General features: G+C 45.6%; 1 protein-coding gene across 1 annotated transcript; it reads left to right on the forward strand.

Moving 5' to 3' along the window:
- Window positions 1-687: 687 nt before the first annotated feature.
- LOC310808023 (keratin, type I cytoskeletal 18-like) lies at window positions 688-4,522 on the forward strand (the record flags this gene model as incomplete). The annotated part of the gene is made up of 7 exons (XM_083674720.1): window positions 688-1,101; window positions 1,926-2,008; window positions 2,268-2,424; window positions 2,732-2,896; window positions 3,096-3,221; window positions 3,576-3,796; window positions 4,389-4,522. The coding sequence occupies 7 exons, from the start codon at window positions 688-690 to the stop codon at window positions 4,519-4,521; spliced, it is 1,299 nt and encodes a 432-aa protein (XP_083530846.1). The 3' UTR covers window position 4,522.
- Between the last annotated feature and the right edge of the window lie 11,643 nt (window positions 4,523-16,165).

A 16,165-nucleotide genomic window follows, 5' to 3' on the forward strand; every position in this document is an offset into this window, starting at 1 on the left:
GCAAAGGGTCTGAATACTTATGCACATGAGGTATTTCTGTATTTCAATTTTAATAAATTTACAAAAATTTCTAAAATCCTGTTTTCGCTTTGTCATTCTGGGGTATTGTGTGTGGATTGATGGCAAATTCTTTTAATTTAATGCATTTTAAATTGAGTCTATAACACAACAAAATGTGGAAAAAGTGAAGGGGTCTGAATACTTTCCGAGGCATTGTATATCCCTCTCTGGCCTTGTAATGGTGCATTCAAGTACTCCTCTGTAAATCTGAGCTTCCTACAAATATTGAGCTTAGGATTTTGCGTATACCTCCGTATTGGCTAATTCTGAGATATCTCCTAGTGGGAAACATGGAGATCTCAGAGGCACATTATTTGCACCGGTGTCACCAATTTCCAAATTTCCAATTTCCAAGCAACACTTGAATGCAGCATAAGTTCCTTCCCCCTGTCCCTAGGCATGAAATCAAAGCTGTGAATAGGTGAAGAGGACAGAGTCTAAAGGTGAGAGAGCAATCAGGAGGAGGAGTGGCATGATGCAATGCAGCCTTGTCTATAAAACCTCTGTCCTCCTTCCTCTTTTCTCTCTCTCTGTCTATCGCCTTGGATATATAGACACAGACAAACATACAGCAGGCACATACAACCATACAACATACACATACAACCATACAAGCATACAGACAAGATGGATGCCTTCTCTAGTTACTCGTTGGCCGGGAGCGGCCCTATGTACGTCAAGAAGGGGTGGAGCTCCAGCAGCGCCCATGGGGGGGCCGGGGGCTCCGGCACCAGGATCTCCTCCATCTACAGCGGGAGCAGGTTGGGCAGCGGCTCCGTCGTAGGGGGCATCAGAAGGGAGGGGGGTTACCATGTGCAAACCTCCATCACCGCGGGGACAGGGGGCTTCGCCATGGGCAACGATAAGTCGACCATGCAGCACCTGAACGACCGTCTGGCGACCTACCTGGAGACGGTGCGGAACCTGGAGACAGTCAATGAGAAGCTGGAGGTGAAGATCCGCGAGACGCTGCAGAAGAGCGGGCCGACGGGGAAGGACTACAGCCACTACGAGGCTACGCTGGTTGCCCTCAGGAAGCAGGTGAGAACCATGGCTATGTCAAGCTTTCAACTTTGAAGTTCAGTGTAAGTTTAACTCACCAACTGCCAAAGACTTCCAGAACACTCACCACCTAGTGTGCCATGTGTTTTATGTGGTATTTACCTCCTAGCAACAATACTTCGATTGGTATCATATTGTATTTCACCCAGGGTCACTTTAGATTAAAACAAACTGATAAATGTTAAAGTATCTACACTAGCATACAGTACCACACACAGTCGAATGAAGCAATGTGCTGACCGTGTATTCTTAGTAGTATAGCCATGTGATGTTCTCTAGTTAAGGCACCACACTCAATAAAGCTTTCAAACTTTGAATGTAACATATGTCAAACTCTAGTAATTTCACCACAATCAGTTCAACCTATAATGGGGCCCTAAGCAAAAAGTGTCAGCCCCCCTCCAACACCACAACCGGTATATGACCAAATAACATAAAGGGCTGGCTTATTAAAAGCAAGGCTTTAGAAAGACTGTCAAACACCACATTGTATATCTCTTCACTCATACCTCATTTCTCAATGTTTACAACCTGGACTTTGCATTCTAAGTTACGCCTTTTATTCAACATGATTGTATGTCTATCGTGTGTCACAATAAACTCATTTGACCTGACAGATATAGTATGTTTTACAGTTCATCATCAATGTCAAACTGTATATGACTTAAGTCTATAAAGTGAAACTCACCATTGGTGTAGCCATAAAATCAATGGTATCACCACCCTGCAGATAAAGATGTAAAGATCCCTCTCTCTCTCTCTCTCTCTCTCTTTCTCTCTCTCTCTCTCTCTCTCTCTCTCAGATCTTGGAGGCTGTGATAGCCAATGCTAGGGTAGCTAGCCAGTTAGACAATGCTAGCCTTGCTGCAGACGACTTCCAGGCCAAGTGAGTGCTTGTGTCGGGAAACCTGTGTGACCTTGACTAAAACCTAAAGTCTTCTGAAACCCCTCAAGATAATGTCTTTGGACCATATTCTTCATAACTCTATGTGTGTGTTTGTGTGTGTGTGTGTATGCATGTGTGCGTGTGTGCATGCGTGTGCGTGCGTGCATCTGTCTGTGTGCCTATATGTATGTGTATGTGTGTGTGTGTGTGTGTGTGTGTGTGTGTGTGTGTGTGTGTGTGTGTGTGTGTGTGTGAACAGGCTAGGGTATGAGATTGAGATGTGCCAGATTGTGGATGCTGATGTGTCCAAGCTGAGAAAGGTTCTAGATGACACCAACATAATCCGGATGCACCTGGAGAGTGACATCGAGTGCCTGAAGGGGGAACTCATCTCCCTGAAGAAGAACCATGAAGCGGTGAGGAACACTGAATCATGAATTACAATACTGAATCAGAAATCACAATAGTGAACGAGGAATCACAATAGTGAACGAGGAATCACGATTCACAATAATACAGAACTGATCATTTATGAAGACGTTTTTCACACCTTATAGTCAGATGATTCCTTACGCTGAAAGGAGAAACTGTAATCCATGGTTCAGAGTTGTTTAAATAGCCACTACTAACCTCAGCTAACTTTAGCCACCGCTAACAACAAATCAATGGATGTTTAACATTACCTCTGTTTGATGCATTCAATGAATATATACTGTGAGACAGGAAGTGATGGAGCTGCGTGCCGTCATCAGCGCATCATCGGTGCAGGTGGATGTGGACGCTCCTAAGGGGCAGGACCTGGCCCAGATCATGGAGGAAATGAGGGCCAAGTACGAAAAGATGGCCCTGAAGAACCAGCAGGAACTCAAAGCATGGCACGAATCCAAGGTACGACTCTCTGTCCTTCTCTAGGAACTCTCTAATCGTAGTCCAATCTGCAGTATGAGTGTGGGTTAATATACACGGTGTGTGTGTGTGTGTGTGTGTGTGTGTGTGTGTGTGTGTGTGTGTGTGTGTGTGCGTGTGTGCATGCATGCGTGCGTGCGTGTGTGTGTGCGTGCGGATGTGTGTGTGTGTTCCACTCCAGATCACAGAGGTGCAGATCCAGGTGACAGAGAACACCACGGCCCTGAAGGAGGCCAGCAGCACCGTGAGTGAGAGCAGCAGGAGGATGCAGTCTCTCCAGATAGAGCTTCAGTCTGAGATGAGCCTGGTAAGAACCACAACATTACATTTACATTTAAGTCATTTAGCAGACGCTTTTGTCCAAGTAAATTTGTCTAAAGTAAGTGAATCAACTATACATCAGTCATGGTAAGAACAGTGCCATCGGCAGTCACAGTGCTAGAGAAAGGAAGAAAGCAAGTTGTCAACTCAAGCCACGGAGGAGAGCAATCAACTCCTGTATTCTATTCTATTGTATTCTATTCTATTCTATTCCATTTGATTCCATTCTATTATATTCTCTGATATTCTACATACAAGTGTTTTCAATTGTCATATAGCCATCCCATAAAACAACTTGCAATTTAATCTAATCTAATCTAATCTAATCTCCTACATACAGAAGGCATCCCTGGAGGGCACCCTGCGTGACGTGGAGATGCGGTACACCATGTTGCTAGAGAAGTACCAGGGCAACATCCTCTGTCTGCAGGCCGAGCTCACCCAGCTCCGCTCCAACATCCAGGGGCAGGGGCAGGAGTACCAGGCTCTGTTCAACATCAAGATTAAGCTGGAGGCCGAGATCCAGACCTACAGGAGGCTGCTGGAGGGGGGAGACTTCAGGTGAGGAGACGTCAGGGGAGACTAGTGGAGGTAGACATCGGAGGACGGGCTCATTGTAATGCATGGAACAGAATGAGGAATGGTATCAAACTCCATTGAAAATATGTTTGAGTCTAGAACTAGCCTTAATCTAGCTCCACCTTGCCGACTGATTTAATTGTTTAGTAAGATTTCCGCCATCTTACTTTTGCCTTGTTCATTTGTCCTTCTTCATTCAATTCAGGAAGCTCGTCATTCTTGCAAATTAGATGCAAACTAGCTATATGCAAATATGGCGAGCATCTCAGCTCACATAGGCAAAGTGTTAGCGACAGTACCTCCCCTCTCTGTTTGATGTTCTATTTCAGATGCAATTCTAATGATTGACTCTTCCCTCCCTCCCTCCCTCTCTCTCTCTCTCTCTCTCTCTCTCTCTCTCTCTCTCTCTCTCTCTCCCTCCCCCCTCTCTCTTTCTCTCTCTCTCTATCCCCCTCTCTCTCTCTCTCTCCCCTCACTCTGTCCCCTCTCAATCTCTCTCTCTCTCTCTCCCCCCCCTCTCTATCCCCCCTCCCTCTCTCTTTCTCTCCCCCTCTCCTTCTCTCTTTCTCTCCAGACTTGAGGAGGCCCTTGAGGAGTCCGTCTTGAAGTCTGTCAAGCAGACTAATACCAAGACCATCATCCAGACCTTGGTGGATGGGAAGGTCGTCGCATCTGAAACGTCAGAGGTCAAATCCACTCAGCCATAAATAGCAACAAACAAAGACAATAATAAATCCTGTATTATTACCAACACTGTGTTTTGTTCTGTCACATCTATCAGTTACATTACGATCACCAATGTGTTACCTCTCTGAAATACAGTATATGTATACAGACAACAAATGCAATGTTGATGATTTCTACTCTGATTTCTACCTCCACCAGCCTCCCCTGGCTTACACTTCTGGCCTTCTGCCACATTCAACCCTTCCAGTCCCATATGACCCTGCTCTACCTCCATCCAGTAAGACATAATATTGTTCTAGCAAGTTCTCAGGATTTCTGGTTCTGACCCGGCGTGACCTGGCCTCCCCCCTAATACCGACCCGGACCTCTATTCCCAAGATATTTGCCTGTTTAACATGATGACTCATGGTCAAATCTCGCTGTGGTTTATTTTCCTTTCCTTCACATGAGTCATTCTGTCTGAACATTGTTTGTTTGGTTCAGATGTGACCTTGTTTGGTCCCTGATGATTGTTTTGTATACTTTAAGTTGATTACAGACATCTGTATGAGTCTCAGTGAGAGAAGGCTATCTTGGGGTGAGTTTCCCCAGAAGCTTTGAACTTACTTGGCACAAAGATCATCTTCTGTCTATTGCCCACCTGGTATTACGTTAATCCTATTTCAAGTAATTACCGTAATGACACGTAGGCAATAGACAAATCTCATATTATTGGTTTATGGTTCAGTTGAGTTGTACATCTCTGATTTGAGGTATGACTGTCTGAGACATGTAAACTCATGTGTTGTCCTCTGACCACAAGGGTGTCCTCTTATCCTAATGGTAGACGTTTGGGTATTATACGTGGGAGTGAGTAAATAACACAGCCAGCATTCTCTATTAGCAAAATAAATTATGGTTTTATGCATAATCACCATAGTCACTGTGGACACGTTTGGCATCAAGCCTTCTTCAGTACAGAGTGTTATCTTCCACATGGGAGACCCAGGTTCAAACTCCGACTGACAGCAGACTCTGTGGAAAGAGAGGGCAGCACCTCTCCAACACTTGGGCCCAGATCTTGCCACTCTCATTTGTTCAGCAGCTGTTCTTGTGTAAGATGTGTAGAAGTCAGTCTGCTGAGGGTGGTTCCCCTGTCTCTCTGAGGACGAGCGAGGGTCGTCTCTCTCTCTCTCTCCTTCTCTCTCTCTCTCTCCTTCTATCTGTGGATAGGCGAAGGTCGTAAAGCTGTCCTCCTCCTCACACAAAAGGCTTTTGTTAGAGCGTGAGCTCCACAGCCGCCTTGCATTAGAAGGATGAGCCGAGGCGGAGCAGGGAGGGGAAGACAGGGCATTCCAGAGAGAGGGCACGGAAGCTTCATACTGCATACCTGCCATTCCTCCACACACACACACACACACACACACACACACACACACACACACACACATACGCATGCATACGCACACGCACAGACACACACACACACTCACACACACACACACACACACACACACACACACACACACACAAACACATGCACACACACACACACACACACACACACACACACACACACACACACACACACTCACACACACTTTATATGGCCCAGAGGTCTAGTCATGCTACAGGGTCTCTCTACCTGCCAAACACACATGAAAGTCTTGCTATAAGCATTTCAACCTGACACAATTACTGTATATCTAAGTTTGTAAAATGCAAATCTCGTGGGACCATATGATAGAATTACTGTGTATTAGATTATCATATTTCATACTTCCTTAAAGCACAAACATGATGAACAACATAATTGTGCTGTAGCCTACTCAGGTTCCACTTTAACGAACGGTTGTATTATACTTATAATAAGTAAGTGCCCTAAAATCACTGTACAGTAGTTCATATAATCTGTCAGGGAGTGGGATGGATGTGTTGCTGTGTGTGTTGCTGTGTGTGTGTGTGTGTGTGTGTGTGTGTGTGTGTGTGTGTGTGTGTGTGTGTGTGTGTGTGTGTGTGTGTTGCTATGTGTGTGTGTGTGTGTGTGTGTGTGTGTGTGTGTGTGTGTGTGTGTGTGTGTGTGTGTGTGTGTGTGTGTGTGTGTGTGTGCATGTGTGTATGTACTCTCTCTGTGTGTTGTAACATATTTGGCGTGGGTCTGACTAGCTTTAGCCCAGATCATCGATCAACCATATGTTGTAATGAGACAAGAGACAGCATTTGCTGCCAACCCTATGTCAGAGGGATGATAATGAGAAGCAGGGATGTAGGTGGAGGGACAACTGGGTGGAGGTTGAATGAGATGGAGAATTGGGTGGAGGTTGAATGAGGAGGAGGACTGAGTGGAGGTTAAATGAAAAGGAGAATTGGGTGGAGGTTGAATGAGATGGTGAATTGGGTGGAGGTTGAATGAGATGGTGAATTGGGTGGAGGTTGAATGAGGAGGAGGACTGAGTGGAGGTTAAATGAGAAGGAGAATTGGGTGGAGGTTGAATGAGATGGTGAATTGGGTGGAGGTTGAATGAGATAGTGAATTGGGTGGAGGTTAAATGAGAAGGAGAATTGGGTGGAGGTTCATTGAGACGGTGAACTGGAATGAACAGCAAAGACAGTGGAAACGCCAAAAGAAGTCAGCCAAGTAGACACTTGCATTGCCAGGATTAGCCAAGAGTAGCGTAGCGACCCCTGCCTAGGTACAGTAGGAGCCGTTAGAACCTCCCACAAATGGAATGTTCCGATGTCAAGGAGGATAGCCATCTGGCCTCCAGGCTGGGATTCCCGAAAGTGCGTCAGCCACGAGACAACAGCCAAGTCGTCTGCATTCCCTGGAATAGCCAAAACAGTGCTTAGCAGACAAGTCTGATTGGCCAGTCAGATGTTATCTATAATCCAATCAAAAGTACAAAAAACTCCAGATAATGAGTTCCTTCCCCCATCCCCTGAGAGACACAATCACAATAAGGCCCAAGTATGACTCATCCATGTCTACATCTAAATCTGTGCCAGGGGAGGCTCATTCCTCATTTCGTTCCATGCATTATAATGAGCCCATCCTCCGATTTCTACCTCCACCAGCCTCCCCTGATCTACATCAGTGTAGGGTGTGGTTCTGTGCTCTAACGGTCCTGCAGTGAGTAAGTGCCCCAGCATTTCCGTTAGACTGGGGAGGGTGGGAGGGATGGAGGGAGGGGGGAGGGAGAGGGGGAAGTTGAGAATGGAGAAGGGAGGAGTGGGTGGAGGAGGGTGATGGGGGTGGAATAAGTAATAAAAGAATGGGGGAAGGTGGGGTTGGCTGGAAGAGAAGAGAAGGGGGGGAAAGAGAGGGGGGATTAAGTATGAAAAGAACTGGGAATGCAGCCACTGTCTAGCCACCAGACCCCCCCCCCCCCCCCCCTCACCACCACTCCTGCACCCCCCACCTCATATTTCATGTTTCCATCCCTGTTACGTGTGTTAGACTAGAGCTAGCAGGATATTGAAGGCCTCCCACTGTCAGACCAGTTCTGGTTGTTCTGGTGGTGGAGCATGACTCACGGGTCTGGTTCGTTCCCCGTGGAAACTATAACCACAAGGCTCAATGACTGACGAATCAAACAAGACTCTAACCACGCGGCCCAACGACCGACCAATCACACAAGACTCTAACCACACATCCCAACGACCTACAGTCACACAGACCTACACGACTGACATGATTACAACTCTCTGATAAAAAAAACTATAAATACTCAAAGTACGCATCCCTAGTGAGCTAAAACACAGCAAATACAGCTCCCATGTGTGCAGACGGGAGGCTAGAGGTTTACAGTGATGGGTGGATTGAGTTCAAGCACGTATACAGAGTTTGTAAGGGGAAACTACATCTATCTGTAGATAATAATATTATCTGAGGTGTGAACTGGACAAGGGAATGAAACACAAAAGATTATGAAATCAAACTGCGAAAAAAAACAGGACAGTTATTTCTATGCTTTGTTAGCTTTGTCAGCTGAAGCGGGCTAAAGTAAGTTGGCTAGCTACTTAATCTACTTCAGTAACCTTGGCATTCTTTAAAGTAACTACCACAATTGGAAACTATGTATAGAGTGTAAATGATTACAACAAGGCATTAGCTGCCTAGAGCAGGGGTCTCTGATGTAGTGTTGTATATACTGCAGTGTCTGGCTTTACTGTGTGAATACAGAGGGGAATGCAACAGCAGGAAGGGAGGGTCAGAATTTATAGTGCACAAAGGTGGAAATGGCCCCCTTAAATCATAGCGCGCACACACACACACACACACACACCTGCAGAGTCCATCAACACATCCTTTCCTCAGACATGAAAGACGAATAGTCATGCCAGGTTCAGTATTGTGTCAGTCTGGTCTGGACAACAGACAGGAGAACAAGACCCAGCTTCCTGTTTACGCTGACAAGGAGAACCTGAAACCGTCAGCAAACTAAAGCGCGAATATTCCTTCTCTCTATACAACCAGAGAGTAATCCACCCCATTTACAAACTAAAGCACTGAGTAATCCATCTCTCTACAGAACCAGAGGGAAGTTCACCCCATTTACCAACTGAAGCACTAAGTATTCCATTTCTCTATACAACCAGGGAGTAGTCCGCCCCATTTACAAATCCATTTACATGCTTTGTATTTGACCATTGTGCTGCCCAAGTATTCCACCCCATTTACTCCCCTTTGAGAAAGTCATTACTCTGAAATGGACAGGAAAGCCCCTCAAACTGGACAACAAACTGAAAAAACAGTTCCAGTACGTTGCTGTTTGTCATCATGAGTGGAACCTGAGACAAAGATGAAAGTAAAACCACTTAGTAGGCCGCATCTTATCATTGAGAAATGGAGAGACGACTCCTTGGAGCTTATCTGAGCTGAAGAATGTTGGGAGTGGAACCTACAGTAGGGCTTAGGTTCTAGAACAACAAGGGTGTGATGACCAGATCAAACATTCTCGAAGACTTGATTCACACTACAGAGCCAAACCAAGCTGAGCTGAGCTGAGCTGTACCAGGTTGGCCTGGTTACACATCCACCATAGTTGCTGAAACAGTGCTGGACAATGTGAAGAGACAATATCCGAGCCAGCTCAGTATGGTTTGGGTCGGCCCTGTAGTGTGTAAAGCGCGGTAAAAGTCCTGTCCTCAAGTGAGTCTGAGAAGGAAGAAGGAACTGTCTGTGATAGTGATGTCAGAGCTACTTGGTCCCATACTGAACCCTTTTAGTCATTAATTTACATGTTATTGGTAAACAATTAATATTGACTTTTAATATGTTTAATACTGTATTAAAAGTATATAGTATTAATTAACAATTAATACTGGCAAGCCTGTGTTTTTGTGTTAGTTAGTTCACCTCACATCAACGTTGCATTAGTTTTCCGTATGAATAAAGCTGTTATAATAAAATCTGAGGCACTGGAAATGTTTGTCATGTTGTGTCAGGAACATTGGTCCAGGATGTTGTATCAAACCTTCCACACATGACCTGCATGCCACTAGGAACACAACACTCGTCTCTGTCTGCTCTTCATGATGCTCCACTACAAACACATCTAGTACCTAGAATGTTTAAAGGAAGTGTGTGTGTGGGTGTGGGTGCGGATGTGGATGCGGGTGCGGGTGCGGGTACAGGTGCGTGCGTGCGTGCGTGCGTGCGTGCGTGCGTGCGTGCGTGCGTGCGTGCGTGCGTGCGTGCGTGCGTATGACGTGTGTGTGTGTGCTAATATTGAGGAACGTTCGGCGATCACGGAGACAGGATGTGAGGTTTGCTCAGGGGTCAGAAGGCATTTGAGCTTCTTGTTTCACTCTGTTTACCAAGTTGCTATGGCAACATTCACAGACAACAACGTCTGTGACAAATGTAAAATGAATGAAGGCCTAAAATACACAAATTAAATGATCATGTACATAGACCCATTATATGAAGATAACACATACACTAACATTACATCACCTGTCTCTTTGTATGAACAGTGTGTGTGTGTGTGTGTGTGTGTGTGTGTGTGTGTGTGTGTGTGTGTGTGTGTGTGTGTGTGTGTGTGTGTGTGTGAGTGAGTGAGTGAGGCCAGCCAGCCAAGCCATGGTGTGACCAGTCTGTCACCAGGTTCACACCCCATAAATGCCCAAGGCGGAGGAGTTGGTCAGTGTGTGTGTGTGTGTGTGTGTGTGTGTGTGTGTGTGTGTGTGTGTGTGTGTGTGTGTGTGTGTGTGTGTGTGTGTGTGTGTGTGTGTGTGTGTGTGTGTGTGCGTGCCTGTGTGTGCGTGTGTGTGATGATGCTGTCACCAGGTTCACACCCCACCACTGCCCACGGCGGAGGAGTTGGTCACAGTACACAGCAGCCATGCAGAACAGCTGCTCCATCCCCAGACTCCCAGCTACGTACGCCTGCTAGGCTCCCACCGGGGGGAACATCACAGATGACCGATGATTCCAGGAAACCCCCACACATACTAAGCTGTTCTACTGCTTTTGCCAAAGCTATGTTGTGTGAACTGAAATGTTTTGTGTACGTATTAAAATAACGTTTTGCCTGGTAAAGATATTTCTGAGTAGTATAGAATAAATTTGAAATTATGTTTGTTTGCCAAGATCTAAACCATTTGAGAAGAACATTCATGAAAATGAACACAATTTTGTATATCAAATGAAACACGATTAAGCAATAATGCCCTTGAGGCCATGATTTATCGTCAATATTGTCACGGTTAGGGGGAGTGCCAGCAAACCCCTACCAAGTGCTTTATACAAGGGTTTTATACAACGGTTAAATAACAAATCCAAAATACACACAAATCTACTGCAGCGTAGGAATATCACAAGAAGTGATTTAACCGTATTATCTTTATTAAATCACGGCTTCAAACTGCTCTCGGCCAATCACAATGCTTGTTTTTCCATTAACCCAACCAAGTTGTATAACTTTGAAAAAAAAATCGAATGTCTTGACGGCAAAACCACCGACCATTATTACAATCTAAGTATCTAATCAGGACATTCCCAGCCAGCGAGCGGTGCCAGGGGACAGAGCCAAGGAGCAGGTCAAGCAGTAGTAATGAACTCTGCTGTTCCTGGTCCTCCCTGTAGACACGCTGGCTTCTAGCCTCACTGTGCACTGAAATAACCAAAAAAGGCATTTTCTGCTACTGGGAACATCAGGCAATATCACTCTATCTGCCCCCATACACACACACACACACACACACACACACACACACACACACACACACATACACACAGTCAGGCAGACACACACACATACACGTACTCACACATTGCTGGGAAATAAGGCAATATCACTCTCTCGGCCCCCGTACACATACACACACACACGCATGCACACACACATTAGAACATAAGTCAGTAGTTACGGAGTAGAGGACGGGAATGTTGCTACAGGCTGCTAGTGATGAACACAGATGGTCCTTATAAAGAATCAGGCCAAGAAACCTAATTTGCTTGGCCTTGTTCTGAACACTTAAACAGAGTTTAATCAGGTAATCACTAACATGACCGACTGACCAGGCACAAGTCAGGTGGTCTTCAACAAATCATTTAGATTAATAACATCATAATATCATTATTATCATGGATATTACTAGATAATCAGTATATTGGCCCTGAAGGGTTTAACTTTGGAGTATTGTTACTTATTACCTCCTAAAGTCTTGGTGACATTTCCAAAGACTTAGATAGACAATGACAGTAGTAAGGTTACTGGTTCAGGTCCCAGTCAGGCGACCCCCTCAAATTCCCTTCAACCCTCCTACAAGTTTCCTCTGATCTATCCTCCTATTCCAACACTATAGTACATACAGTAGGAATTCTACCAATAACGTGGTTGGCACTGGGCACTGTTCTGTATCCACCAGTCTGCCGCAGTAATACAACTCCTCCTCCAGCTGGCTCGATCGGGGTGATCAGAGTCAGGCTGGGGGATGTGAAATCATACTGGACTGTTCCTACTCTATATAATGTTTAATTCATGTTTTATTCTATTATTCTATTGTCACTTTATTTTGTTGTTGTTGTTGTTTGTTATGTGAGCTGCTGTAATGCCTTAATTTCCCCTCAGGGATCAATAAAGTACCTATCTATCTATCTATCTATCTATCTATCTATCTATCTATCCATCCCATGCTCCCCCACATTATCTATAGCCATGGTCTCAGCTACCACCTCTACGCAGACGACACTACATCTGCTCCAAGCCTGACACCTCACTTGCCCTGAACACACTCAACCGCTGCCTACAAAGTATAAAAACCTGGATGCACAGCAGCTTTTTAAAACTCAACTGTGATAAAACACACGCACACACACACACACACACACACACACACACACACACACACTCACACACACTCACTCACTCATTCACACACACACACACTCACACACACACACACACACACACACACACACACACACACACACACACACATACACAACAACACACATAAACCTAATCTGGCTTGTCTGGTCGAGGGGTTGCCTCACCTTTGGATGGTCTTTAAAGCATCCTCCTTGTGGCAATCAAACTGTCTTACGTAATAAACCCCCTTATAAGACCAGGGATAAGAGACTGGTGTGGTATTAGAATTAGGAGTTAACATTAGCTCAATATTCCTGGCAGCCTGTCCTCCCTGTTCAAGTCAAACTATCTATGGTATTAAACCCCCCTTATAAGAGCAGGACAGAGATGCTGGAGACGTGGTATTTGAATAAATAAAAGGTATTTGAGTCAAGAGTTAGCCTTATGTCATCCTCTTAGTACCAATAAAACCATGATCAAATCTCCCTTATAAGAGCAGGAATGAGAGACTTGATATGTGTATGTCTACTGATCAACCATTGGCTAGCCTTGGTTAGCTTCATGTTCCTTGCTGTCTCTCCTCCCTGGATAGACTGTCTTTACTTGTCAAACCTCCCTGATAACAGCAGGAATGAGAGACTAGATGGTGTCTGAGTCAGTCAGGATGTTTAAGCCTTGTATCTCTTGTATCACACCATTTCATCCGCTATGATTAAGAGGTGGAGCTGGTGTACAGTTGCACCATCATGCTCAATTACATAGAAGACAGAAACATACTGCTTCAGCAAGGCCTAGACATGACATACACATGCACACACGCACACACGCACACACACACACACACACACATACCAGAGAAACACTCTGGTTTAAACTATAACATTGGTTTAAACCATAAAAAAGCTTTTAACATCTAACATGACCTTTGGCCCCAGGTCATACAGATGTCACCTCTAGATCAGGGGAGGTAAGTGATATATAAACTCTCAGCCACAGTTTAAAGGTTTAACAGGCCTCATGAAGGATTCCAGACTACTGGAGCTGGTGGGAGTATCAGTCATCTGCTCACACTCTATCACTCCCTGAACAAAACAACACTTTATCACAGTTACATCATTATCATTTTTGTCATTATCATGACATCATGTACGTCATCATTATGACATTGTTTACAATATCATGACATCATATACAGTATATCACTATCATGACATCATTCCACTCTCTGCCAGGGCGCACAGTGAAGAGTGGTACTGTGACTCTTGTGTGTAAGTCTTAAGTAAGTCTGAGTCAAAGCAAATGCTGTTTTTTCAGACTTGATAATGAGGTCATGATGCTAACCCTGTGGTTGTCTGAGAGGTTATGATGCTAACCCTGTGGTTGTCTGAGAGGTCATGATGCTATCCCTGTGGATGGCTGAGGATTTATTGGGCAGGGCAGGAATTGTCAGTGTCATTCTGAGGTCAGGGACTAATATGTACATTTAATGTCATTTAGCAGACGCTTTTATCCAAAAGAAACTTTTGTCTAAGCGAGTGAATCAACTATACATCAGTCATGGTAAGTAAAGCCTTTGTCATCGGCAGTCACAGTGCTAGAGATAGGAAGAAAACACCTAGCCTAGTCTTGGAATACAGCGTGGTCAGTTTATGAATGGAGAGTATTGATACACAGTGCCTTGTAATAGGAGTAGAGTAGGAGTAGGAGTAGGAGTAGGAGTAGGAGTAGGAGTAGGAGTAGGAGTAGGAGTAGGAGTAGGAGTAGGAGTAGGAGTAGGCTTAATCTGTGTCCGGGAAACCAGTCTAATACTGTGCATGTTTGATCCAGGTCCTGGTCCTGTGTGTTGGCGCCCTCCGTCACCCCTCTCCCCTCGCTGCTCCTCCGTCACCCCTCTCCCCTCGCTGCTCCTCCGTCACCCTTCTCCCCTCGCTGCTCCTCCGTCACCCCTCTCCCCTCGCTGCTCCTCCGTCACCCCTCTCCCCTCGCTGCTCCTCCATCACCCCTCTCCCCTCGCTGCTCCTCCGTCACCCCTCTCCCCTCGCTGCTCCTCCGTCACCCCTCTCCCCTCGCTGCTCCTCCGTCACCCTTCTCCCCTCGCTGCTCCTCCGTCACCCCTCTCCCCTCGCTGCTCCTCCGTCCGTGAGGCTGAGATGAGCTGACGCCTCCCTGAGCCAGGCAGGCGTGTGTGAAACCTCATGAGGCTCAATCGCCTGCCAAGAGCGCACACACACACACACACACACACACACACAGACTTCTCTTGCCAAGAGAACAAGGAGGGCAGGTGGAGCTTTAACATCTCTACAATGGAAATGTGATCTATAGCTAGCCTAACAGTGTGTCTGTGTGTATGTAATATATATGCCATTTAGCTGACGCTTTTATCCAAAGCGACTTACATTGCAGTGAGTGCATACATTTCAGTATATATACACATATGTGTATGTGTATGTGTGTGTGTGTGTGTGTGTGTGTGTGTGTGTGTGTGTGCATGTCTGCATGTCTGTTTGTGTGTTTGTGTGTGTGTGTGTGTGTGTGTGTGTGTGTGTGTGTGTGTGTGTGTGCGTGCGTGCACGTACATCCAGCATGCGCGCGGGTATGTGTGTGTTGCTTAGCTGGCCTTGTCGTTCTCCCACTTAAACAGTTTCCGATGGAGCGTGATCAACAGCAAACAACCCTCTCTCATCTGTGCAGGATCACATTAGAGTCATTTACCTTCCTGTTACCTCAGCGGTGTGTGTGTGTTTGCGCAGCGAGGGGTGTGTGAGGAGAGATCTGTACTCAATCATGCGCTCCGTCTGATTGGCTTATGTAATGTTGACTGAGCCAACCTTCTGTGGCCTTTCACACGGTGATGTTACAGCAAATAACCCCAGCCATGAGGAATTCAGACCAGGTGCACCACGGTTATTAGGGTCTTACTGAGCTCCTCACACACACACACACACACACACACACACACACACACACACACGCACACACACACACACACACACACACGCACACACACACACACACACTCACACACAGACACACACACACAAACATAGGTACTCAAGGCACTCAAGGCATTCAAGGCACTGAAGTGAACACAAACACAACTTGAACATCTTACAAGCACTAAACTCAGATTGTTTTGTCTTGTACTCCTCTCAATAACAATAGCACAGCAAAAACATTGTATGCTTCCAAACCTCTAATTGCACTTCAACCAGATAATACTCAGATAATGCTTTGGACTCAATGGTTATTTGTTTACTTGGTCAGCGCCTATCATCCATGCCACGGTCAGTGTGGGTTATCTATAAAGCAACAGTGCAGTGAATTGCGGTGAATAGTCTCGTCCCCTTCCACTTTAATATACAGT

This window comes from Argentina silus (assembly GCF_951799395.1).
Source record: "Argentina silus genome assembly, chromosome: 8".
NCBI lineage: Eukaryota > Metazoa > Chordata > Actinopteri > Argentiniformes > Argentinidae > Argentina > Argentina silus.